Genomic DNA, 26,828 nt, shown 5'->3' on the forward strand with positions numbered 1-26,828 from the left:
TAGTTTTCTGACAAGTCCTAGTTGACGAAGCAGAAGACCCCCCCCCCCCCCCCCCCACAAACACCAGTGAGGATCCAATCTCCAGTAGAGTCCCGTTTCATCCGTTTCACTTTTCTACTGTGGCTTCTCAACATTCGCCAGGTTTTTTTCCTGCAGAACCACAAGCCCTGGTGCAATCAAAGGCAAAGTGAGCTTAATTCATTTGCCTTCTGAGGTCAACAGGCACCGAAAAATAAAAGCCTGTGGGTTTGCTGCGAGCATGTGAAATATCAATCCGTTGACGGTGTGTTTTCCCAATTTTTTGGCGAGGTGAGAAAAAAAAACACATTTTGAGACGGCAGCTGCGAACGGCAGAAGAAGATGATATTTGTGGCTAGATGTGTTTTTATGCCCCCTGTTTTTCCCTCTGCCGTCAGCGCTTAGTCAGTATTTAATTGAAGAGTGAAAGTGGGCTTGGTACTAATTCAGTAGATTTCTGAAGGTCAGCATAGATCTTGCCTTAGAAGTTAAAGGCCAGGTTAAAGGCCACAGTAAACGGATGACAGCACTAAGATGCCTGCAAATCCATTACCACCTCAAAAAAAGTCTGGGATAGATGTTGCTGCCATTATGGAATAAAGTCTGAATAGCTTGCAGTTCTTGTTAACAGGCGTGCTTTGGTTTTTGTTGATCCTACAAGTGCGGCTCCTAAAAATCCACATTTTTTTAGATGAAATTCGACAAGCAGACTTGTTGGGTAAAAGTCAGTTTGTGCATAGGATCAGCTCCAACAAGAGGTGGGTTCTTCTTAGAAAAGTTTTCAGGAAGCGGTAATGTGTTCATGTTCATTTTATATTGTGCAAGCCCTTTTGTGTTACAGGTGTATCTAACTGCTGCATCAGGCCTACTTTCTCCCACTGAGCATGTTTTTGAGCAAGTTGCCTATCTGATTCTAATAAGTATGGAGCTGGAATTTTGCCCAGTTAGCCTACAGGGCAAATAAGTATCTTTGTTTCTCAATCCAATGAGAAAGGAATTTATTTGAATCATTATTGCTGAAATATTTGCATGCGGTGTTCCTACATAAATATTAATTTTAAGATATTGTGCAATCTACTGAATCAAGACACCTGCAAAATGCAAAGATTAGCTTTCATAAAACACGGTGTGACAAGATCAAATTATGTTGATAAAACTGTCAAATCTTTAAGCACCAATATTAGCATAATGCTAACAGAAAATAATAAAGATCACTTCTCTGTTTTGAGCAGTCTCTCAGAACAAATGTAAACCTTACTTCTGTCTCCCACTAAACCCCGTATACAGAAGCAATTTTCCTAAATGAATGAAAGATGAGAAAAAGATCTAAAGGCTTTTGTGTTGCATTATTATTCCAAGTAATATGTTTCCTGGGTTTTTTTTTTTGCACTCCATTTAATATTCAGACATCATAATTCTTTGTCATGCAGCTCAGCTGAAGAGCTTTAGCCACTAAAGCCATGCACCATTATAAACCCCGAGCTGGGTTTGTTAAATAACTGCCTGACTCACATTTACTCAGGAAGACATGGGCAGTGATTAGCGGGCCATGGACAGTGGTCCTTATTGGCATTGCCTGTTTTGTGTTGCTTAAAAAAACATGATATCCATCAACAGCCTAATGGTTCTTGCAGTTTCAGCCCGCTTTATGAAAGTCATCATGTTGTTGAAAATGATCCAAGCCGTGCTACAGGTTGCCTCTTGTAGAGAAGCAGAAGTAAATTTCACCACCCTTGACACAAGTGGTGAATGCGTTTGTGTGGAGTGTGTGTTCTACTGTTGTGATGTTTTAAGTTTCAAGATTTGAAAACCATGTCTACATTAAATTATTTATACTCTTTTTTTTATGGAACCAGTCCTTCAGGAGGGAGACTCATACAGTACAACTTTCTCTTATGTTGCCTCTGCCTTGTGTTGACAGACATCAAGAGTTTATTGTACATAATTTACTGAAAATATGATTTGCTGACCTTGCGTAAACTCTGAGGGTCGGTGTTCTTTTCACCTAGTGAAACAAGTTTCCACTTGAATTTTATTCCTTTTGTGCTGTGCATAATTCAGGATGGTTCGGTGGCTCTGTGGCTAAGGATCTGCGCCTATGGCTGAAAGGTTGCCGGTTCAAATCCCGCGGCCAGCAGGGCCCTTAACCCCAACTGCTCCAGGGGTGCTGTATAAATTGCTGACCCTGCACTCTGACCCCAAGCCTCTCGCCCTGTCTGTGTGCCTGTGTGTCTCATAGAGAGGAAGTTGGGTTATGCGTAAAGACAAATTCCTAATGCAAGAAATTGTGTATGGCCAATAAAGTGATCTTACCTTACCTTATAATTCAACACATCAGTCGAGGAAGACGTGGAAAAGCGACCCAGTGTTGTCGCTGTGCTTGTTGACCAAGGGCTCTTCCTCTGTCGCAGGACGGGCGTCTGCGGGCGAACGACCAGCTCATCGCCGTGAATGGGGAATCTCTCCTGGGGAAGTCTAACCACGACGCCATGGAAACCCTTCGCCGGTCCATGTCCATGGAGGGCAACATCCGCGGGATGATCCAGCTAGTTGTGGCGCGGAGTCTGGACAGACCCAACGAGGTACTGGGCCTAACAGTTCAGCCAGGTCTGCACATACTGTACAGGCCGTGTGGAGATTCCAGATCTGGTTTCTGTATATAGTATGATCTTCCAACTGTAGCGATTTTATGAAAGATCAGAGAATGGCATAATCCATTGGATAAAATTAATTAGAATAGGAATTAGGTGGAAAAACCCGTAGGTTATTATTATTAGTGGTAGTTGTAGCAAGAATCTAAAAAATATATATTTTTATCATTGTAACTGTTACATTTCATATGTGTTTGCAGTCTAACAGTTAGCTGTCAGCTTCACGTTCAAGAATCTGCTTACACTTGAAACCTCACTTTAAAAACAAAACCGTCTTTAAACTGAATTGAAGCTGCCAGAAAAAAAATGCATTGTTTAAAACCGTAGGCCTTTCCGAAGATCAATGCAGAATTAGTCAGAAGTATTGCATTTTCTCTAATTTAAGACTGTGAAAGGTCTCTGAAGATCGTGGAAAGTCTCCCCTGCCTCTATTTAAAATGGCACTTTTCCCCCCTTTTAGGCTATACCTTTCATTAATTCTGGTTCTGTATCTGCTACCGTCTAGTCTCTGATCCTCCTCGGCTAAATTAATGGAGATTCAAATTGAGTGGTGCCTGGTTGCACTGCGAAGTTGTCATTTTAAGTGCAGATCAGGGACAAACTCAAGCTGAGCACAGCGCGGATAAAATGGGTGAGTGATTAGCGCAATGCCCAGTGGTTTTTAGGACTTGAGCACGTCGGAGCTGTTCCATCTGTTTGTTGAACAAAGCTGAATGGGGCCTGGGGCGTTCTGCACCAAGTGATTTTTTTGGTTTTAAAACCCTGGGTGTCAAAATGACTTCTTATCTAGTCTTTATTACAGCCGTTACTGACAGACACTGCAGTGCGCCTTTTTTTAAATGTATTTGGAACAAAATCGCAACTCCAGTAGGCTAAAACTCCGGACCAACTTCCCAGAGAGCTCTGTGCAGTCTCATTTCTTCATCATCATCATCATTCAGCTGACCTGAGAGAGAAGGTGAAAGTAGGGTCACGGTCACCCACTTATTGAGTCCAGTCCGACTCCCTCTCTGGGAACCTATTCTCTCCCCTCATAGTCCATACAGGCTCTTAACTGCCATATAATTGCGTCAGACAAGCCATTCTTCATACAGATTTATGGTTATTGTAAACTGTTGTGACGTGCTGTCTTTTGAGAAATGAGCATTGGCTAAATGTATGGTTATTTTTTTGTAAAACAGAGATGAATTTTTATAGGATGTGGCCAGAGTTCAATGATAATGTTTTTAAACTGCAGAAGCGGAGTAGGTGAGGGCTCGTGACCCTCTCTTGTGTCGGCCGCTGTCAAGGCTCGAACGGGCTCTCCCTGGTCTCTCCTCGATCTATTATTATTGGCCAAGACAGTAATGTGGGCTAAAATGAAGAATCTGCTCTGCGAGACGCATACTTTAATTAGTCCTACTACTGATCAGCTGCTGCGGTATCGATTTGTGCAATTTATCATAAAGAGAAAGCAGATTTTTAAGTGAACGCTTGCTGCTTTGCTCGGCAGATTTTAGCCTCCCCCCAATGGGCTGAGCTTTAATTTAGTAATAGTTTGTCTTAATGGAATAAAAGGCTTAGCAAAACATGCTGTAATTTGTTCCCTGGGTCTTTGATTGAAGGGACTTGGGAAGACTTTGCTTTTATGTTGTTTCTGCTTCGACATCATTTGCCTCCAAGTGTGCTTTTGCTCAGCACTTCATGCCTCTTGTAAAAGCACTGATGTTCTGGGCTGTCTTTGGCATGCTTTCTTTTCTTGGCAAAATAAAACCCTTCACTAAACGGTACTGAGGTTTGGATGAACCTTTGAATTTGCTGTGCCCTCATTGCACTGTTTGGTCAATATGTGCTCACACAGGTTAGCGCGTATCCAGTTTTTGAACTGTACATGCATGGAGTCAGCTGTTTTGCAAAAGCCCTTTCTTTCCTGAAGATAGTAATATAGCAGGCAATCAAGGTAAGGGCTGCAAACATTTTTCCGATACACTGGATGTTCTGAAATTTGTTTCCACCGTCTTAGAATGCATTATAGGAACACGGGATCTACATAAGTTGATTTGGTGTAATTCTGCAAAAAGGGGCCACACATAACAGAAAAACGAGAGAGAGAGAGGAAGCTAGCTCATCTTAAAAGCCTTGGCAGAGATGTTAAAGCTTTTAGCATATCAGTGCTGCTCCTTTGTACCAGTACCCCTTTGCCCTGCTATATAGTCTTCAGGGAAATGCTATTATGGTATGGCAAGATCTAATCACATCCTTTCACCATAGCTTTTAAGCAGCCATCTAAATACCCTGGCATAATCTGATTACAAGGTCTTGGATGATAATGAAATCAAGCTCAGGGAATGCCTGGACACCCCCAGCTACGTTTCAGTTCTTGCTGACGGACTGGAGCCCCTTGGCCTCGAGGTGGAAGGGTCTTTGAGTCTATTTATCGGCTCTTTGTCTAAAGCAGCAGGTTGAAATCCATCCTTTGTTTCCGGATTAAAGTTGTTAAGCTAATATTGATAATCAAGACAAGCCTGTCAATCAGCATCGGGTATTTAGATCACAATACCGGTATTGTTGCTGTGTTACTTTAAAGCTTCTCCTACTGTATATTAAGACTAATAAGATTTTTTTTTATCATTTGTTGAAGTTCAGGCAATCAATGCCTGAGTATATACACTGCAGTTACAATTTCCTCAAAGTTGTGCCCTCACCTTTGATAAAGTCAACCCATTGGAATTATTCAAATTTCAACGTGAGACACGAACCAGAGGACACAAGCAGGAACTACATGGAAACAAATTTAAAACTAGCAAGCAAAGACACTCCCCCATCCCTCTGTGTAAAAAAAGAATGGAACAAGCAACCCAGCTGCAGTATGCTGTTAACAATATTGTTTCATTAAACATCTGCACTAGATCCTCAGCTAAATTGCTGAAAACCAATGGACTAATCAAATGGGGCTCTTATTTGAAACCTTTGTTTTTAACAGGACCATAAAAACTGATAAAAGCTGATAAAAGTTAATAAAAACTCTGCCCCTGGAGACAAACCAATAAGCTTTCTGAATCACTCTGAACAGAGATAGAAAGCCCATTGTTTCTATTTTTCTAGTCCTGTCAAGCACTAGGTGAGAAAGAAGTGATTTTTTTACCAATCATACAATATAATGCCATGTTGTGCGATACACTGTTAGGTTTCTCCTGTATTTCCAAAATTACCTCTTCTGTTTTGTCAAGAGCCACTGCAAGCATTATCAAATAATGTCTTGTATCCTCACTGAAAATGAATCAAACAGAGGTCTGGACAGAGTGAGCCTAACAGCTGTAAAAGTGTTATTTGCTGAGCAAAAGTTTAATTGCTCAGTTAATTTTATGAGCAAGTCTCTCAGCCAGCGGAACAAGAGAAACACTAAACATGCACTAGACAAATGCAAATTGCTTGCTTCTACAAAGCTTTTCTTAAGTAAGGAAGACCAAATATTGATGAGGTAAAAATGTTAAACGTAGAAGAAAGGGCAAGAAACACCATATGGTATCTAAATGAACTTAGGAGGGAGGAGTTGGATGTTTTCATAGCTGTTTTGTTAAAATGTTTATTCAGTATGAGACGGTTTTGCAATTATACAGTAGCAGTGAAAAGTGAAGTCCCGGATTCTGTTGCCAGAACTGATAAAGCAGAAATGTACTTTAATATAAAAGAAATTATAAGCAGAGCCAGCGTTTTTCTGTGTAGTATCCATACACACCAAACCCTTATGTAAACACTTATATAATGATTTTAGTGACGAAAACCAGGAAACAAGAAGATACTGAACATTCTTTTTCAATATCCGGGTATTACAATATTTTATCCTATTTCTCCTGCTCGCTGACATATTTTCCCAGTCCATTCTGCTGTGGTGATCTAATCACTGTATTTTTTAGTACAGTACTGTCCAAATGTCTGGGTTTCATTAGCACTCCAGCGGGTTTTGTTTGATATCAGCTGAACAGGCAATGATTCTGTCAACCAGTTTAGTTGCAAAGCCAGAATAAAAAAAAAGAGACCCGTTCTGAATGGGAGACTGTAATTAAACACATAACTTTGGCATGTTACACTATCTTATTGAAATTGTCTTTTTCTTGTTATTTTCAGCATATTGTATTGCTGAATAAGCTACCAGCTTACAATCTTAATTATTTGGGGATAGCTTCTGCTTTTCGAGAAGCCCAACTATTAAGTTTAAGCTCCTAAAAAAGAGCAATGTTAGTATATTTGTGATGATTACAGTCATCTTTTACTTCAGATTGGTTATAAAACTAGTATTTTTATCATCACATTTTTAATATTAGTCTGTTTAATTGTATGTTTGGGGTGAGTTGGGTGTTCAGAGACCTGCAAGTTTGCTGCACTCTTACTGATTCAAGGCTGTATGGGATAGAAGATAATTTCAGACCATTTTAACATGCATGCCAGTAAAATCTGCCTTTGGATAGACATGGCTCCCTCAGAAACATTTCTTTGACCCGATTTTCTTTTCAGCTGACGCTTTCTGACTGAGGCCCATCCTCTAAAATTGCCAGCTCTGTGTTCTTCCTTTTGAAACGGTGGCTGACAATCTTTAAATGGAAGGATTGGCTCAGGAAGCCTCATTGATCCTCACTAATCTCATTTGCTTGCAACCACTGTCTTGAATTGGGCAGCTCGGCTCTAGAGGCTTTTCCACCTACCTGTGCGCAACCCGTACGCTGATCAGACTGCGAAGGCACAGCCCGTCCAGTGAGCAGTGTTGGTGATGGTTATGTAAACTGCAAGTCTCAGGAATGTAGCCACAATTTTTCTGCTCAGGTGGTGTATCATGGCTTACCTGTTTTTTTTAAGAAAGCTCAATTAGACGACAGTATTTCCATGTATGTTCATTGTTCATTATCTGTTTTAGTGAACGTATGAATTTACAAGCTCTGACTAATTATGTACTTTAGGGGCCTAATATTTTTTTTTTATTATTGGAATAAAAGAAAGAAGCCCACTGCTTAAAATCCTTTCTCTGTTTGTCTCCTCCAACAGCCATTGTAGTTCTTAGTTTTATTCTCAAACACTTTGGAACTGCTGGTTGTTTTTGCTTCTGACCCCAAGGCAGTGACTTTTGAACGGAATGAGGGTCCTCTGAGCCACTGATGCACAGAGAAACTCCACATTGGGATTGTGGAACAAGAGGGCCTGCTGTACTTCTTTAATGATCAAAGCTGATACCCTGGCTTGTTTCCAAAAATGGCTGGCTGACATTGTTGGATCAATAAGATCCTCACTACAAAATGAGACAGATACTTGGGAACTATAGTTCATCAACCTGTAACTCGCAACCAAGCAGGTGTGAGCCTGGTCCGGATGGGAGACCTCCTGGGAAAGCTAATGTTGCTGCTGGAAGAGGTGTTAGTGGGGCCAGTAGGGGGCGCTCACCCTGCAGTCTGTGTGGGTCCCAATGCCCCCGTATAGTGGGGGGGATACTATACTGTAAAAAAAGCACCGTCCTTCAGGTGAGATGTAAAACCGTGGTCCCGACTCTCCAAGCTTATTAAAGATCCCAGAGTGGTTCTCGAAAAGAGTAGGGGTGTTACCCCAGTGTGTCCTTGCCAAATTTCCTCCAAGCCTTTCTCAGTCATGGCCACTTAATCCCCATCTCTGAACTGGTTTCATCACTCTGCTCTCCTCCCCACTGAGAGCTGGTGTGTGGGGAGTGTACTGGTGCACTCTGGCTGCTGTCACATCATCCAGGTGGGGCTGCACACTGGTGGTGGTGGAGGGGATCCTCATTACCTGTAAAGCGCTTTGAGTGGAGTGTCCAGGAAAGCACTGTATAAGTGTAAGCAATTATTATTACGTTCCTGTCACTGAATAAGCAAGTTTGTACTGATTGGAAGTGCAGAGGGTCTCTCATGGATGTCATTGCAAGGCCTGTAGGCACCCTGCAGGTTGTGAGAGTCCTGGCCAGTTACTCCCAACCCTACCTCCAGTGGTGTTCTGCCTGTTTTAGGGAAACCTGGTCCCAGGCGCCTGCTATGAAGCTCTAGTTGCATTCACAGACTTGTACTTGTAAAAATAAGAAGTCCCCTCCAATTCCTTTCTGATCAGACGACAAACCGGAGATTTAGAATTGCCGACAACGTTGTTTTTTCCTTCTTTTGTAGAAGATGTGTTTTTAATGCAGGCAAGGCAGTTGATGAGGAAGGTCAGTGTTGCAAAACCACCTCAGTGTATAAGCTAGAGGGTTGATTTCTGTTTATGTATACAGCACACACTCTGTGCAGAGTACACAGAAACCAGGGGGAAAAGAAATAACCAGCTCTCTCGTTGTTCAGTCATGCTCGCGCTGTGCTGTAAAGGACATTGAGATTAAAGCAATTAACACAGTGTCGGCATGTATGAATTTGACTTTCAAATCTGTGAACATTTCAATAAAACATCGATTAAGTTTAGCTGTACTTGGAACAGACCGACAAGCATAAGATGGGGATCAGCGGTTTGCATAATTAGACAATTTATGTAAAGAAAACTACTTGATCAAGGTATTCCGACGTCGTAAGGTGATTTATAAAATCAGTAAGTCTTGATATTTATGCATGCAGTTCATTTTTGCTATAATGAGCATTTAACAGAATAAGCAATCTGTTTCTTAATGGTTACTGATAGTTAAATGATTTCTCCTTAGTTGTGAGAAATGATTTAGCAATGGCATTTTTTTCTGAACGGAACATTTGTTTGTTTCTCATAAGAGAAATAACACTCTCTGTGTAACTTTCTGCACAAAAATGACATTTATTTTATCCCAGTACTTTAATAATGTGCGTGTGGGTTAACTGTAAAACATGCTGTTGCTGGGAAGTGAGTGATTTTAGTGTGACAACCACCTGTTGTACTTTGTAGTTTGAAAAGAGGCAGGGGATGCAATAGCTATCAGATCTGAAGCACGTGTTTTAGTATTTTTTAAAAAGCCATGACAGTTCATCTGCTGTAAATTCAGTCTGAAGTACATCTTTCCAATACTACACTGTCCCTTATCAGTGAGGTCACTCCTCTAATTCTCACTCTGGGGGGGGTTGGCCTTTTGGTATAGGGGACTTCTCAACTGTTTATTTTTTCTGCGGTTTGCAATACGGTCTGTGGGAAGTGGCTCAGAGATTGAGAGTTAGATCCTGGGTCTGACTCACATATGAAACTTTGGGGATTTTGTTTTGTTTTGTTTTTAAAGCGGATACATTTAGGTGGCTTTTTAGATTTTAAATTCAAATTTAAATTCAACTCATCACAATGAACGGAGGGATAAGCAGGTCTGTCTCAGGTTTTCAGTGCGATGCCTGAGCATGAATATCTTACCTAAATTCATCCCGTCATATTCTGACACATTCGTCTGAAGTGTTGGATATATTAACTTCAGAAAAGCCCAACAGCTTATGTTGTTTTACTTCCATATTTTCTGGTTTGTTTTTGTCAACGTCTTGGCTTTTCCTGCATTGTTTTGTGCTCTTTTTGGGCATTTGGCATCATAGGATCAAACTGTTTTGTTTTTTTTTCAGACTAGTATTTTCTCCTGAGATTTTCCTCCTGCCCAGGTGCCCAGTCATTTGTTCTGTGAGGCTTCTGAAATTGGGAATGTCTTTCTGTGAAGATTAGCAAGCCCTTCAAGGTGTAGAGACCGTGCTTCCAGTCTGGAGCACGTCGCAAATTAAATGCTCCGGTCCTAAGCTTAGCCCCATTTAACAGTGCATGCTGTTCCACATGGCCAACCTGTCAATCAGTTCCTCACAGTTTGGCACAAATTAGAAGCCTGTCTTCGAAAAGTCTCAGGATTCCACATGTATTCAATTCAGGAAATGCAGCAGCTCCACGCAGAGCTCAGAGATCTTATGACAGCTCCTGGCACTCCTCCAAAATTTGAAGTATATATGATTGTGCCAGTGCACTGTATAATTTTTACATGATCATTATTGTTGTTTTTGTTATTATTTGCTGATCAATATTTTTGTTTTTACTCCATATACCCAGGGCCTGTGTCATCCCTTTTAAGGGCTGCAGTTCAACGTGTCATTTTGAAATGGATCTTTTTTTGATTCATTGATGTCTCGTCTTTCCTGGATAGGAGGGTCAGGAGACCTGGGTGGCTCAGAACCGTGTCGCGGACAGCGAACAAGCCCAGCAGTTTGCCAGCAAACCTGCCAATGGTCTCATGCCAGCTGTGATGGTTCCTAACAGTATTTATGAAACAAAACCTGGTGAGTGAGCTTCTCTATTCATGATGCTTTTTTCTGATTAGGCCCTTTGAATTGCATTGTGTACAGTGCCACCCATGGATACCTGCTCTGCATTTTTTGTGCAGGACATGCAGCAGAAATGGAAATATCACATGCAAATGTATCAGTATGTTCAGATCACACATTGCTCGAAACTGGAAATCATGTTTTTACTAGGCTTGTATTCAGACTGTAGTGCAAACTTTATTTTGAGCGTTAAGGATTCTCTTGTCATCACCAGCAAAGGAAAAGACGTATGGTAAATGGGTTTCAAGCAAGTAAGTCTTAAATCCCAGGCAATCTTAAATTGCAGGCCAATGACTGAGATCCTACATAAATATATAGGCTGTTTTTATGTTCCATCTGTGCTCTTAATGACTTCATTAAATCAGTTAATATCTTGATTGGTCTAAATGACCAGTCCTTAGCCAATGTGTATATAAAGTAACTTAGAATTAACCAGGATTTTCAGGCCATGGACTGAATATTAGTATCATAGGTCTAGAAAGGACTTGCCAATTTATTTTTCTTAACCTTAGCATTTGCTTTAAATGTTTTTTTTTCTCATGCCAAAGTGCCATTTTTTGCCCCAGTCAGCTTTCTCTACCTTGTTTCTGAAGTTTTGCATCATTGCAGCCAAAATCCCATCCTCCATGCATACTGTATGTGACAAGAAATGTCACAGCGTTGATCATTGCAGTAGAAGCAGACCCACACCAGTGAAGATGATAAATAACAATGAGTCCTTTTTTTGAAGACCGTGCATTTGGAAAAAAAAAATGATGAGTGGGCCTTGTTAAATTCTGCTTATTTCAATACACATTAGGGATGAAAGAATGCTCTCTACGAAACCATACCCATAATAATTCCATTATCATGTTGTTTTGTATTCAAACTGTTCTTCAAAAATTCCCAAGTTAATACTCTCTTGCATTAGCTTATCGCAAAAAAAAGCCCCAGTTTGCCCAGATTTGATTTCTTGCTTGTAAAACGATACACATTTGGCACAGTTTGTCATGATTCAGCTGTTTCAAACGACTGTTCACAATGGCCAGAGATCACATGCTGTTCATTTTCATGAGCTAGAGTTTCCAGACATGCAAAATATAGTCTCATTAAACACATCCTCTGCTTTTGACAAATAACTTCTCACAAGCGCAGAATGCAATTGTAGTTAAGGCTATATGTGTCCCACTCATTAAAATTATTGCATTTCTTTGATAGGATTGCCGAAGCACCCTGTGGTAACAAAACAAATAGTATTTTACAGATGCCATTGTACAGCTTTTATCTGCTGAGCGGATTTGACCTTGAGACCATTATTCTGAATAAATATAATTACGCTTTTCATGTATTCATATGTCCTTTACTAAACTTAGCATAAAATGCTGTGAAATGTATTCTCCTGTTTTCCAAGATTTAAATAAACAAAATGGCCTTGCTTCCAAAAGCGTGAAGACTGCTCATATTGTACTCTTCGGAAAACACTGGTGATCTTTTCCACAGCTTCCACTGTAATGTGAATTTCTAGAGTTGGGTTACTTAAGCAGTTCCATGTACTCTGATGTCACCTCTGCCAAAGTGCTATGTGAACAACTTTGAGTAGACCACCATCTACAAGGAAAGCCAGTTATTATTAATTAATCCCTATAGGAACCTATGGTATATTATGGATATCTATCCATATATGAAGAAGCTAATTGTCATTACTTACAGTAGGTGTTAATTTCCGTAAATGTATTTATATCTCATGAATGCTTTTGTGAAAGTTTGCTTTCTGGAATCCCTTTCTAAGGTTATGTAGTTGTTTATATGCTGTATGTATTCTTTTTTTGTATGTTCACATACAACAGCTATTTGCTGAGCTAGATTTGCATTATATACAGTAGTAGACTTTGAATTTTGCAGGAGGTTTCATATTTTGTTCTACAGAAGTGTCCTGTGGGACACAGCGTTTGGAGTAAAATTTGTGCATTTTTCAAGAGTTAAGAAGGGTATTCCAACATAGTGGTGCCTATTGTTAATTGAAGCAAAGAAATTGTGACAAGTGCTGTTTCCAGAGATTGTTACAGACAGAGGGCAAGGATTAAATTGCCCTGTACACAAGACAAAAGCCAGCAACATCTCATTGTAGTTGTAATTCTGTTGGGTGTTTCAAAGAAAACACGTTGTGACACTCATACAGCTTTCAAGGCACCATTCATAGATAGAGGAAGCTTACTTTGTGAGGCTACAAGAAAGTAATTGTCTAGATGTACAATACAGTATCTTGTAGAAGGACTGATCTAGTGCTGTGCATTTGTCTGAGCAGACATGTAATAGAGGTGGAGTGCTTTGTGGTGTGGGCTACCCAGATGGTTTTAGAAATTGCATGCTGCACATTTGTGTATTTAATAAATCATTTAAGACAATTCAAGAGTGCACTACTCCCAGACGCAATAGAGACAACTGTATGTTAAAAATCACATTGAACTGTTCATAAGAGCAGGTTGGTTCCTTGGTACCCTGGTTAATTTCTACTCTGGATTTGCACTATTTGACCTACCCAAAGTTGCCCTTCAGTTCAACCGGAGCAACCTTTCTGCTTTGCAGTGGAGTTACTGGTGCAGAATGACCACCATGCATAACCTAGGTGGAGCTGCATTTCAGTGGATGAAGTATGTCCCCTCTGATAAGTAAAGCACTTAAGTCATTCGGTACGCTTTGTTTAGCTTGCACATGATCTTTAAACGTCTTATGCGAAAGGGAGTGTGTGCATCTCGTTATATCTCTCTCTGCAGTGGTTCCTCTCATGCATGATCCAAATTAAAGTTGTTTTGCTTTGATAGCAAAATAGGTGTAAAAATCACTAGTAGAGAGAACAAATCAAGCAAGCATACCTTTACAGCTTGAAGTTAATGATGGCACTCAGCTATCAATTAATAAGTTGAACCTTCCGGTTCTTGCTACGAAGGCACCTTGCCTGTGCCGTTGAAAAATGCTATTTATTATTCAAGGCAAGTGCCTTTCTTAAGCAGAACCTTTCTGTTGACACAGGTGTGTGTGCGATTAATAGCTTTGATGTGCTATAAAGACACATTGATTCTTCACGTTCAGGAAAAGTGTTGTTTTTGGAAGAGACAAAAAACTCACTGGCTAACTGTCTGTGAATGAGTACCCACTAGCGTCGGATACTTCTAAATGTTGATGAGAATTTCATTTTCTACAATGCTTTGCTTTAGATGAAGATAGATAGGCTTTATCACGTATTCAGAAGAGTGATAAATCACATCCAGACTGCAGAGTTTTGTGCTATATGAGCAAATGAGGAGCGGCTTGGATGTTTAATAATGACCAGCCATCTGAAACATGATTTATATCAGGAAGAATTATGATTGTTGCTGCTTGTTATGATGTAAACAGTACGTCTGTTTATCATTTGTGACTTCAGCCACTAAATACCCAATAAAACTGAAAGTGTGCCTACAGATCAGGGTTTTTTTTTTCTCCAGCATATATCTTCATCTTGACACCGATAAGCCAAATTGATGAAAACACATTTGCTGGCTGGTTTGTTTATATTTCTCTGCAGAAGCCTTATTTATTAATTTTTACATGCATAACCTGTATGTGTGTACTGTATGTAGGGAAACCTTTAAGGCCAGAGTCGTCCTGTTCTGGTTTGTATCTGCAGGTGTTCAATCCTTAATGACCCAATCAGACATTGAAGGGAGGGGTCTTGCTCCGTTACAGGGGTGTCCTGTCCAGATCTTGGAGGGCCAGTGTGTCTGTAGGTTTCTTTAAATCAGCCAGACCTAAAGAGCTGGTAAAACGTATTAAACTGGTTTAGCTGAGCCAATAACCCATTAGTTTAGCAGATTATTCATTTAAGATCTGTGTTGGAATGAACACCTACAGACATAGCAGCATTGCAGGAACAATATGCCCCTGCTTTGAGGTACCCCTGAGCTTATTAAAAATGAAACAGATGATGTGGCCTGACCACACGTTGCAGTGGATGAATACCTTACCATTTGTACCAGGAGCCTTGTGAGGATCTACTGTAATAATAGAGATAATAAAAGCCCAAAATCTGTATGCTTGCTCTTGTTGCATCACAGGGCCTGATGGGGGGCCAGGCTCCCTCTAATATGGCACGGCTCTGTGTGTTGTCGATATAAAGTCCTCATCTCCTGGGAGTCATTGGATCACTACACAAAAGAGGCATTTTCCAATAGTTACCGGGGGGTTAATAATAACCAGGACCTTTGCTTTGTTGGCTATGTCTTGCATCACCCCCATTTGAATGTGAAAAGGTGCTTGGTGGATTCTCTTCAAAGAAAAAGGATATTGAAAAATACCTTTTATGTCCCTTATTGGTTGATCAAAATATGGTTAGTGCAAAATGTAAACATATGGAATATTGCACAACGCAATCACTAGAATACAAGGCATACTTTAAGCTTGTAAGCTAATAAGGCATTGCTGTTATTTATGTCCTGCAAAGCACTGCTAAAGATAGTCTACTAAAGAACACAAACATGCTGTGAACAAAGAAACTAACCTTTTAATTCTGGCATAATATTCTTACATATTTAAATGGATTTTTATTGGATTCATAAATCTGCATTTATATCGATGGGTTACAAAGCAAGCTTCAGATAGTTAGCCTGAGGTGTTTAACCCAAATACTTTCATTTGACACCTGGGCTTCCCATTGCATGTGTGTACTGTACATCACTGCTCAACGTTTGTGTGCACTGTGGATGGGCACTTCCCAGTTTCAACAGCACACAAGTGTTTTGTGTACAAATGTCACAAATCTCTTGGTTATTTACGTCAGTATCTTCATTGGTGGGTTTTTTTTTAAAATTGATGTACTATGCTCGCCATTTTAATACCCGTCTCGCATGATACATAATTCTAAATTGAAATAAAGAAATGAATAATCAGTTCTATAGCTGATTGTTCCCTTGCTTTCTGAAGCATGCCGAGAGCTCATTCTTCTGTTTCGGTATCGCTTGACACTGTAGTGTTTGCAAGTGTGGAGAAGATTAGAGGATCATCTGTGAGCAGTGACTCTAATCCCCAGTACCATTAAGTCGTATCTCCTCTGACATTAATAAATTTATGACCCACTGATAAGCACATGTACTAAAGCATGGCAAATGTTTTAAAAAACAAGTTATAAGCTGCTTTTCGTGATTTCTGGACTGTTGTGCATCATAAACTCTAAATTGAAGTGTGAAGGCCCACTTATTCCATCTCTCTGTAATTATCCGTTTTCGAATGTTGTTGTGTTTTCTATATTAATGGCACTCCGCTAATTAATGATGTGATGGTAAATCCTTATGAAGACCAATCTTAATTGAGAAACTGCGGACTGCAAATATCATGGGTTCTTGGAAATTTACAGAGCTTGAGAATCCAAAAGCGTGAGGTTATCATCTGTTTTTCTAGGACAGCAGTTTTTAGCAGTTTTCTTGTCAGGCGATATACCATGTTGAATCAGAAAATGGACGTGACAAATCCCAACACAGGAAACCAGCCTTTGAGGCACACTCCTGGCAAAAGAGGAGTCAAAAAAGTTCAATCAGGCAACTTGATTTTAAGATGGTATGCGTGTCACGCATTTTAACTTTCTCCTCTCAACCCCCATGATAAAGATTGCTTTAATTGCTTATTTCAGGGAAACTGGACAGAGGTATTAATAGAAATTCCATCTCGGATTTTTAAGCTCTGTGGTTCCTCTGACAGAAGCAGCTTTACAGAGCAGTTCTGTCATCTGACATTGTGACCGGGAGAGGAACACTATAAAATGTCAGGGTCTGGAAATCGGGAGGGAGCTTTAAAGAGCTTCCCATCAAGTAGAACCCCTTTCCAAAGCCCTCAATTGCAAAAAGCGATCATCGATTAATATACAGTATGCTGCAGGCAGAATAAAGCCAGGTTTTCTCTGTTTAAGTGCTGATAAAACAGCTCTATCTCATCTGAGAAGCAAGTGACTTATATCCTTGACCTGCAGACTAAAATGAGCTAAAAGGTTGAATCTGATTTCAAAGTCTTATCTGTATACTGTATGTATGCAGAATACACAAACTTTTGTCTTTCTGTATTTGTGGGTACAATTGTTGACTCTCATTCTTTTTTTGAAACCTTACACAGGGAAAAAGCACACAACAAAACGGTTTTGACACTTGTATGTTTTTTAGAAGATGCCATTTACTTTTTAAAATAATTTGTCTTGGGGGGGCTTATCCATCCTCTTGAGGGTATGTGAGCAGATTTGGTCCTCACATGTACAGTAGTAATGCCTCCACATGCACACGCGCAGATGTGTGCGTTGGCATATGTGAGCTGCAGTTGAGACCTTGCACATTCTCTACCTAGCTCCCAACCAAGTGATGAATGGAGGATACAACACGGAGGAAGAGGAGCGTGATGAAGACCGCCCATCTCCTCCCATCCATCTAGATGCAGATGCGTCGAAGGCTGCAGGTTCTCAAAGGTCAGATCAGATGAAGAGGTGTATGCCTTCCTCTCTTGCTGTGCTTGTTTACTTAGATTTGTATTAACTAAAGAAAACCAATAAAAAACCACTTGGTTCAGGTGACTTAATGTGTAATAGTGATCTGGAGGTAGATATCACCCTCTGCTTTGTGATCGTAAAATTGTTGGTTTTAAGCGTTTTTTAATTTGTCATCTATATGCTGTATTAGAGTTTTAAATTTGGCGTTTGCCATTTCTAAGAATTTAATTGTAATGCTGGAGTCAAAACTTCAATTTAGAGTTAGTTGGCCATATTATGATGATCTCTCTCTGACGGTTTCTTTGGTCAGAGAAGGATGATCCAGATTGCTCATTTCAGTGTATTCATGCTGTACAGTTGCTCTGTCATTAAGTCTCTACCTGGGAGAAAGGTCATGCGTGAGAAGCCCTGGTTTGCTAAATAGGAGACAGGAGCTGTAAAATCTGATTTGGACTTGGTTTCAGAGCTTACTGGGAAATGATCAGGAAGAAAAGCTGGAGACATTTATACCGTTATTAAAAAGAAACTCTTTCTCTGGTGTCACACGTGAAGAAGACCCAACAGCCAAAACGTTTTTTTGTCTATCTTTCTGCATGGAATTAGCCTTTTACGTGTTCCTTTTCCAGCCATGCAAGCTGACCCAGTGCCCCTTTCAAACATCTTTACTGCTCACCTGCTTTATTCCATTTCCTTATTGTTTTTTTACCTTGTTACAGTCCTGAGTGGCAGATGAGTCCAAACCTACAAGGGGAGTCTGAGCACCGCAATGTGAAATCTTCCAAAAGCATGGACCTTGGTAAGGACAACAAGCCTTTGAGATACGGATCTCCGAGTTTTTTGTTGTTGGGTTTTGATTTACTTACCAATACCAATACCTGTCAGGTGTATGGAAAATACCAGACAGGTGCCGCAGACCGTGGAGGAGTGTAAATAAAGTGCGAACGTATATATTTAAAATATTCAGGTGAGGGAAATATTTAATGAGGCAGCAAATGGAGTTTCAGGGTTCTGCAGCTTCAAGATCGAAGTCGTGTTGAAAGACATTTTGGGCTTTGTCTTATGTCTAGTACTCCAGACACAAAACAATCTGATGAAAGTATTTTTCTATAGCTTTTTATTTTAGAGGAAAATGGGGAAAAAACACTTAGGAACAAAAGTAATCTCTTTTTGATATTAAATGGCAACTGACAGACGTAAGTGCATGTTATATAAACCCAGATCAATGTGGCACTCAGCTATAATACAATTAATTTGTGTTGGACTTTAAAATAAAGCAAATTTAATAATGGAGCTGGGGGAGTTCAATTTGAGCCGCATTTGATCCAGACTAACAACAAATCTGAATTGCATGACAGCATTTTAACAAACACTTCTGTGTGTTATTCTCCTTAACTCGGTTATCAAAAAATGTCAGGAAGCAAACAGGAGTTTACAGGAAGCCAAATCGGCCCTGTGGACAGACAAATTGTTCCAAATATTCTGTTCTTTTTTTTTTTAGTGCTTAAGGACAGTCATTTTCTGCACAATGCTTTGAAAGAACTTGGGAAACCTGTGCAGGGCAATTATTAACAAAGCAAATTAAAGCTAGGCTTTGAAAACATTCTGTTTTGTTTGTTTTAAATTACGTGTGGTATTTGAAATGAAAAGTCTTAATTAGGAGAGGTAGCTATATACTTGGAATCTGAAAAGGAGGTTTCGGCTTGGTCCTAGGTTTGCTTCTGGGCTGAGGGAGCTGCTGTGTGTAGTCTCCAAGTTTTCCCTGTGCTCAGTTGCATTGTCTTTCCAGTTCACTCCCATCTCCCAAACACTTGCCAGCTGGAATAACTGGTGTATTTAGAAATTGTCCCTGTGTATATGTGCAGCAATGGACAGGCATCCCATCTAGGGTGTAGTCATGCCTTGGTCTCTCAGGATTGTGGCAAGCCTCACCAGACATAAACAGCTTCCTGATGTTGGATGGAGGATTATTTATCACACTGGGTCTTTGGCAAAACAGGGCCCTTAAAGCACAGAGATCTATCCATCCATTTTCTCATTGCTCCTTTCAATTTAGGGTCACAGGGGAGCATCCCAGCAAGTGGCAGGCATAAGGCAGGGTACACCCTGGACGGGACGCCAGTCCATCGAAGGGCTGACTGATGCACACACCCTCAGGGCCAGAAGGCAGTTAACCTACCAGCATGTCTTTGAACAGTGGAAGTACACTAGAGCGCCCGGAGGAAACCCATGCACACAGGGAGAACATACAGACTCCACACAGATAGTTCCCTGGGTCTGGAAGTGACCTCAGGATCCCAGTGCCGCGAGGCAGCAGTGTCACCCACTGTGCCACTGTGCAAAGACTTTTTGAGTTGGGGGAAAAAAAACTTGTTACACTGTTGCATCCAACTTGAGAGTCTACAGTTGCTTTTTTCCACACATTTGGGATGTTCGGCTTTCAGTTAACCTCTGATTTCCATCCCATTATTACTATAACTGTGGATGCTTCTGTGAAACTTTCACACATTGCCTGTATGTTCACATTTATAAACCATCTCCCCGCTTTTTGTATTTGTATAAATGCACAACAGGCAGGATTCATGTGTACAGGTTTGGTGCCTCTTTCTGAAAGAAGAAACGTACAGGGTTTAATGTTTGATACAGTGCTTTTGTTTGAAAGTAGAAAAAAGCTTTTATAAGGAGACTGGGAGCCAGCAGGAAAGAGACTGAAAATGCTAGAAGTTGGTAGTCATTCGTTTTATGGTTTTGATGGTTTGATTGCTCAAAAAATTGAATGCACACTATAAAATTGAATACTGCAGCACATTTCCAGATATTAGCTAAGGATGACCCTATTAACTTTTTTTTTTTCATTAGAGACAGAGTGAGGAATATCTCATTTTATTAAAACACTGGATGCAGCAGATTTTCAATTACAGTTCATTAGGTTTCCATATTGGGTTTCCTTCATCGTGATGCATCAGCAGGGCGACTGATTGTGCTTCATTACTGGGGACATGTCTCTCACTTTTTATTTCAAAAACACTTCCTAGGAAATGAAGTTTTGGAAGGCCATCGGAAATTGATTATCTTTTGGCCTTGAGTTTTTGTGTATAAACTCCTGAAGGAACAGTCTGGCTTTTGCACACCACGCTGCAAAAAATAGCACAAGTTGATGATAGATACTGTATGTGTCCGAAAACGTACATTTTTAAAGTGCTGAGAAATACCCTCCCCTCATCTGCTACTCCTGCCGGCTTGTCAGCCTGTGTGTCTAAACCTGTTATCTGTCCATCTGTCTGTCTCTCAGACGTAAGGAATGGCATCTTTCACATCCCGTGTCTTAATTTAGTCAGACACGGCAACTGTTACCTGCAGGAATGGATGAGCCTTGGTTGAGATATTGTCAAGTAAAGTTTGACAGTCTTTCCAATATATAGTCTATATACGGGCAATATATATAAATATAGGAACAAGTAAAGGTTTATTCCATGCTGAAAAGAGAAGAAAAGAAACACAACGTTTCGACTGTGGAGCCTTCTTCGATTGTTTGCTACCTGTTTTGTTTTGACACCTACAGGCTCCACAGCCGAAACACTGTGCTTTTCTTCTCTTTTCAGAATGGAACAAACCTTTACTTGTTCCTTTGCAGCCTACGCATGCTGACGCAGCTACCCACTTGAACTACTCATCTATAAATATAGTTGGACAATAGTGGTATATGTCTACAACTCTGTCTGGCTGTTTATCTGTGTGTGCACATGATTTTAAATTAAAAAGTAGTAACATTCCCTTTAAATTTAACAGTAGTAACGTGAGTAGTAAAGTAAAACGTTATCAAAAGGTAACGTCTTTCACTTATCAGTGGAAATTAGTTAGGGTGGTGAAATTGTGGAGTTCTCTCACAAGTAGACCGTGAATCTGCGAAATGTTAGGGCTGCTGCCAAAAAAAAGCTCTCCTAAGCATCCTGATAGCTTGTCTCAGTGCTGCGTTATCGAGCTAGAAAACCTCTCAAGATAAGAACTTTTTTTCTTCCTTATCCAAGAACTGCAGTAATGAATGCTGTAATATATTGATGTTCAAATATCCATCCCGGTTCATATCCCGCGGCCGGCAGAGGAATCCTACTCCGTTGGGCCCCTGAGCGAGGCCCTTAACCCCAACTGCTCCAGGGGGTGCAGTATAAATGGCTGACCCTGCGCTCTGACCCCCAGCTTCTCTCCCTGTCTGTGTATCACATGGAGAGCAAGCTGTGGTCTGCGAAAAGACAAATTCCTAATATAAGAAATTGTGTATGGCCAATAAAGTGATCTTATGTAGATAAATCTGCTGCAGAAATCTCCTCCAGGCTGGCTTTGAACACGTTCCAAATACCTCAACAGGGACACGGCCCCCCGTCTGTCCAGCAGGGAAATAAAGCACCTGTCCCCATTTGTCCCACGCGTGATGCAGAGTCGGGGCGGAGTGGAGAGCAGAGGGAGGGCGGGTAACAGCACAAAAAGCCATTAGGGCCGGCCAGCATGCAAGATTAGGGCAGGGCCTCCTCGGGAACTGCTTCCACCATTGATCGGCGTCGGCCACAGGATCTTCTTCCATCCATCTTCCGCTGCGCTGAATCCACCCCCGCTCTTCAAAGGGAGAACTAATCTTTTGGGACAAAAAATGTCCACACTGTAAATCTCAGCTGAGGGGAAATTAGGTAAATTAAAGAGCTAACTTGCCAGATAAAGGAAGAATCATAGACATCCCTTCATGGATCATTCCAAAGAATACTTATCCAAGCACATCCTCGTCCTGCGGTTTATAGGCACAGCATTTTCACTCCATTTAATCACTAAAGTAGATTTATGTTGAGGACCTTAATGTTTGGGACTTTTTTATTTTCTTGGTGGGGGGTCATCAGATTTTTGTTTTCAGTTATAATTTGATCCCTGTGTTGTACTCTCCCTGTCGCTCCTTGCCACCAGTGGAAAGGATAGCCCTTTTAATCCAGTTCAAACAAAAATCCCCAGAGTTTGATTAATACAAAACTTGGGAACCTCCAGAGAGGTACAGTACTATGCAAACTGTAAACTTTTGCTTAAGAGAAGTAGCAAGTTCCGTAAACACGGACTTTATTGAATAAGAAATTGGTAGTAGAGTTCAATGACTATTCAATACATCTTTAATGACACTGACAGGTAGGCCACAAATGTGAAAGAATGATTTAACGTCAAATCACTGAGTAGAGTTGTTTTCTAATGTCTAAAACATATGAATAAAAAAAGAGACCTCTCTTAACAAATTGGGTAATATTCTCATTTGCTCTGGATTCAGTAGTTTTAAGAAATTCTTGAGAGGGATAGCTGCTAGCAAATATTAGCTGCTTTGTGTTCAGATCCCCGTCGCCTGGACTGAAAATTGCTTTTATTAACAAGTCTCTTCTGGGTTCCTACAGTTTCTTACGGCATGTGAAGTAATCCACGTTAATCGTGAAGGGGTTCCTATAATCTAGAAAATGTATTTTTAACTGGTTTCCTATGTAATTCGCAATTTATTGAATATGAATCACAGCTGCTAATTTAACTCTGCGACTTAAATGTCGATCTGTGCGTAAAAAATAAACGTTTCTAATTAATTTAAGAAACTTAAACTGGGTGCTAGAAACGGGAGATATTGTGCCGAGTTGACATTTCCTGTGAATGCCCCAGACTGTCAGGATTTTACAGTGTATAAAATATTTCTATATAAAGCAGAATTTGTCATTATGGCATTGTGATTCATGTTTTTTCAAAATAATTTTACAGGTAGTCCTTCTGGTCCAGGAATTTCACTTGTCTCAAATTGCATTGTTGCAGAATAGGATGTTAACTTGCTCAAGGTTGCTGCTGAGAGTGCCCAAGAATGTACTGTATGCACTCTGTTAATTGGGTGTTTCACTTTGGCATTTTTGGTATCTTATCTGATACTTGATCTGCTATTGCTTGATTTGGATGAGTGCTGGGGTGGTACTTTACGAGCTTTAGCAGAGAATATTGTTTATGGCAGTGTCCATAGTTCTGCATCGTCTTAATCTGTACCTGATCTCCAAATAATGGGAGAAAAATGGCTAAATTCTTGGACATGAAGCCGATGGTTTAGGATACCAGAAAACCCCACTCTAAGCTGGTTAGAACTCAGCCACCCAGCCAGCTGTGAGACTAATGGGACCCTGAGCTTGAGGGACCCGCTTTAATATAAATCCCACTAATTTTGAATTGGAAATTTCATTTAACACGGACTTAGAGAGCCCCTAGATGCCTTTTACGGCCTCGATTTCAAAGGACTGGAATTTCAAAGTGACTGTTTTAATTTAAACAGTCTCTCTTTTTTGTTACCGTTTTTTCAGATCCCGCAAAAAAAAAACGTCATTTGTAACTATTTGATGCTGCTGTCGTTTTTTTTTAAACCGGCGACCGGAATGTGGGTGCCTAGTGACTGGCACGGCTCGATGACGATATCGAGCTTAAAATGATCCCCGTGCGTTCTGGGCTTTTGAAGATGGAGAGAGGGAGGATGTGTTCTGGGTTTTGTTGCTGTGCTCCACTGCTGCTGTTCGCCAGGCAGAGCCAGGAAAGACCAACTGCTCCGTGAAACCCCCCTTCCGTTGGGCAGTCCTCAGAATGTTCTGGAGGCGAGGGGGTCATCTGACTACCACCGAGCGTTTCATTTCGTTTTTCCCTCCCTTCTTCTGGGAAATCGACCTCATAAAAAATGAAACAGATTATTTAAAAGAAATTGCAGTGTAATGAAAACCTATTATTGTGTCCCATGGTGATATTCTTCTGGCAGCTGTCGCTCCTAACCCAGTTAAATCCTGTTTCTTTGGATTAGCACCGAGCTGTAATCCACCCTGCATTCTTCACAGAATACAGCCGTGCTGAGACACAACAATTTATTTATGTGCCAAACTCCCCCGAACCAAAACACGCATTGAGTGTATTGTTCCAGGGCAAACGTATACTGTACATTTACATTTGGATTTTACATTTACAGTTCTACATCCTGTATAATTCTGAATGATGAAGAATTGAAAAGAAACGAAAAAATGCCTTGCTGTAATGATCAGCCATGTTCATAAAGATGATGTATCCCTGGCAAAGTCCAAAGCACCAAAAGGAGCAAGCACAAACACCTCTGTACTCTGTATTTGGCACCTTTTGAAATCTGCATCAAGTATGGCTTAATACGCGTTTTGTAGTGTAAAGTATATTCCATTTAAAGATAATGCCAGTTGCAAATGAACCAGGGGGAACAAGTGGAAGTGCAAACTGAAAACAGGAGGCACTTCTTTACACAAAGGGTTGTGGGAGTATGCACCAAGCTACCCAGCCACGTTAGTTTATGTAAGTGAATATCTGGATGACATTAGCTTCTAGCAACCTAATAGGCTACATAGGGTGAATGGCCTCTGGTTTGTAACTTTTCTTATGTTCTTATAATCCCTTCCCCCTCTAAGAAAAGACCATAGATATCCAGTTTTATTTACCAGGGATATTAGACTGCTGCAGGCGTGTAAGTTTGTATCCACAGCCGAACTGCTGTATCATTCAGTAGCGTCTGCGCTCTGCAGGCGGAAGACTGTCCCTTATCTCCATTCTTAATTTGATAAAAAACAAATACCTCAGCATTAGCCGACTTTGCTCCACCTTATGTTTTATTTAACAGTTTACAAAGCAAGAAAACAGTGTGAGAATCCAGCTTGCATGCAGGTCACATCTCCTGAATGGCTGCCATTCACTGCTGCTACTTGAGTAGGTGCAAAACAAAATCTTTTAACTGGTCAAATGGGTGCTAGATTGACATTGTAGTGTAGAAACAGCAATTAAGTAGCAGAGAAAAGAGAAACTCTTAAAGGTTTACTCAAAGTGAGACTGCTCCTTAGACTTGAAAAAAGGTTTTGCAGTTGAGTTGTATCGATCAAGGTTACACGTTCTGCCATGTGTCTGCAATTATCCATCGTTAAAAGGTAACTTGAGTTGAAAGTTGTTTTCTTTTTTTTTCTGATCCGCCTGTGGTGTCCTCTTGCTTCTTATTTTTGCAGTGGCAGATGAAAGCAATGTTGGATCTTTGGCAGGGACGCAGTCAGGTAAGGAATTCATTTCTTTTCTTGTAACTCTCGCGGTAAAGAAAAAAAGAAAGCCCAGGCAAGGCAAGTAACAGCTGCATCCAGTTACCAGGAAGAGTGGTGATTGAGGAGTGCTCTAATTAATGCATGGGACGTCTCCAAATTTTTCTGTGATAAATTAGGACTTAATGCTTGGCGGCGCGCAGAGCGACATGCAAGCAGAACGCAGTCATTTATAGCAGTCTCTGAAAACTGCCCACAAGATGTAGTCTGGAAGAGAATAGGAAGGGAAAAGAAATAGCCTGCAATACTTCAGACTGTGCGATTTTTTTGTCTCCCTCCGTAAGTCATTTGCAATTTAGTGCCACTGCTGATGGATAAACTACTATACCCTGACTATAACTCACGCTTCTGGCTTGGGGATAACCTACTTCTGCATTAATTATAATTAATCTTTTCCTTTTCAATACTGCAGTAGTATACGTTATGCAGTAGATATATTTTGTATAGACCGTATCTGTTTGTGTACATACTGGGGCCGTACAGTGGTGCTTGTACCTCATAGCTCTTAGCACCTGGTTCATTCTGGACTGTGGCACCTTCTGTAAGGAAGCACGGTCACTTCATATCCACGTCACTTTTCCCTTCAGTATCCTCCCACCTTCCAAAGGTGTGTAGCCTACTGTAAGCCAGTTAGTGTCTCTAATCGCTCCCTGGTTGTATGAGCCCTGCAATGGACTGTTTCCAGGATAGGTTGCAGATTATTGTAACTCTCTCCAGTAGTAATCATCTTTTTTATATATGCATAGATTTATATATTCTACATATTGAGCTTCCAAAATCTTTACGTTACATGGACAAATGTGAGGAAGAAACCAAACAAAGCAAAATTAAGTTTGAAAAGGTTCCTATTATAAAGGCTTTTTTAAGGCTAGTATGTGAAGAGTAACAAAAGTGTTTGACGTTGCATTCTACAACTAGGTAGAATGATAATAAAGGAGCATAAAGGATATCTTTGTTTCTTTATTATCTGCAAAATGTTTTTCCAGTAATCCCAATTGTTAAAAAAAATGTCTCAGTTCAGTCTCGAGTTTTTAAATCCAACCCAACCTTATAGTTTTTTTCCCCCTTTAAGAATATAATTAAGATAAATTAAAACACTTCCCACCCTTTTTATGATTGATTTTTAATTGCTTTCTTCTAACCGCAACACTTGGTGTTTATTTTACTTTTTCATATTGTGCGTTTTTTATGGGAGTTCATTATTTTTTTATGTTGGAAACTGAGTTTCTAATTGAACAGCCTCACAGACTGATGAATCATGCGGTGCTCAACTTTAAAATAT

At 40.4% G+C, this 26,828-nt stretch overlaps 1 protein-coding gene across 3 annotated transcripts in view; it reads left to right on the plus strand.

The window, feature by feature from the left end:
- Nucleotides 1-26,828, plus strand: part of pard3ba (par-3 family cell polarity regulator beta a) — a 315,539-nt gene that overhangs the window by 149,083 nt on the left and 139,628 nt on the right. For all 3 annotated transcript variants that reach the window (XM_088930125.1, XM_088930127.1, XM_088930126.1), the window contains exons 12-16: nucleotides 2,430-2,600; nucleotides 10,759-10,891; nucleotides 17,279-17,396; nucleotides 18,134-18,213; nucleotides 25,460-25,504. In XM_088930125.1, coding sequence (XP_088786251.1) covers nucleotides 2,430-2,600; nucleotides 10,759-10,891; nucleotides 17,279-17,396; nucleotides 18,134-18,213; nucleotides 25,460-25,504 — 547 coding nt within the window. The remainder of the gene's footprint in view (nucleotides 1-2,429; nucleotides 2,601-10,758; nucleotides 10,892-17,278; nucleotides 17,397-18,133; nucleotides 18,214-25,459; nucleotides 25,505-26,828) is intronic.

This window comes from Atractosteus spatula, chromosome 13, assembly GCF_055471065.1.
Source record: "Atractosteus spatula isolate fAtrSpa1 chromosome 13, fAtrSpa1.hap1, whole genome shotgun sequence".
NCBI lineage: Eukaryota > Metazoa > Chordata > Actinopteri > Semionotiformes > Lepisosteidae > Atractosteus > Atractosteus spatula.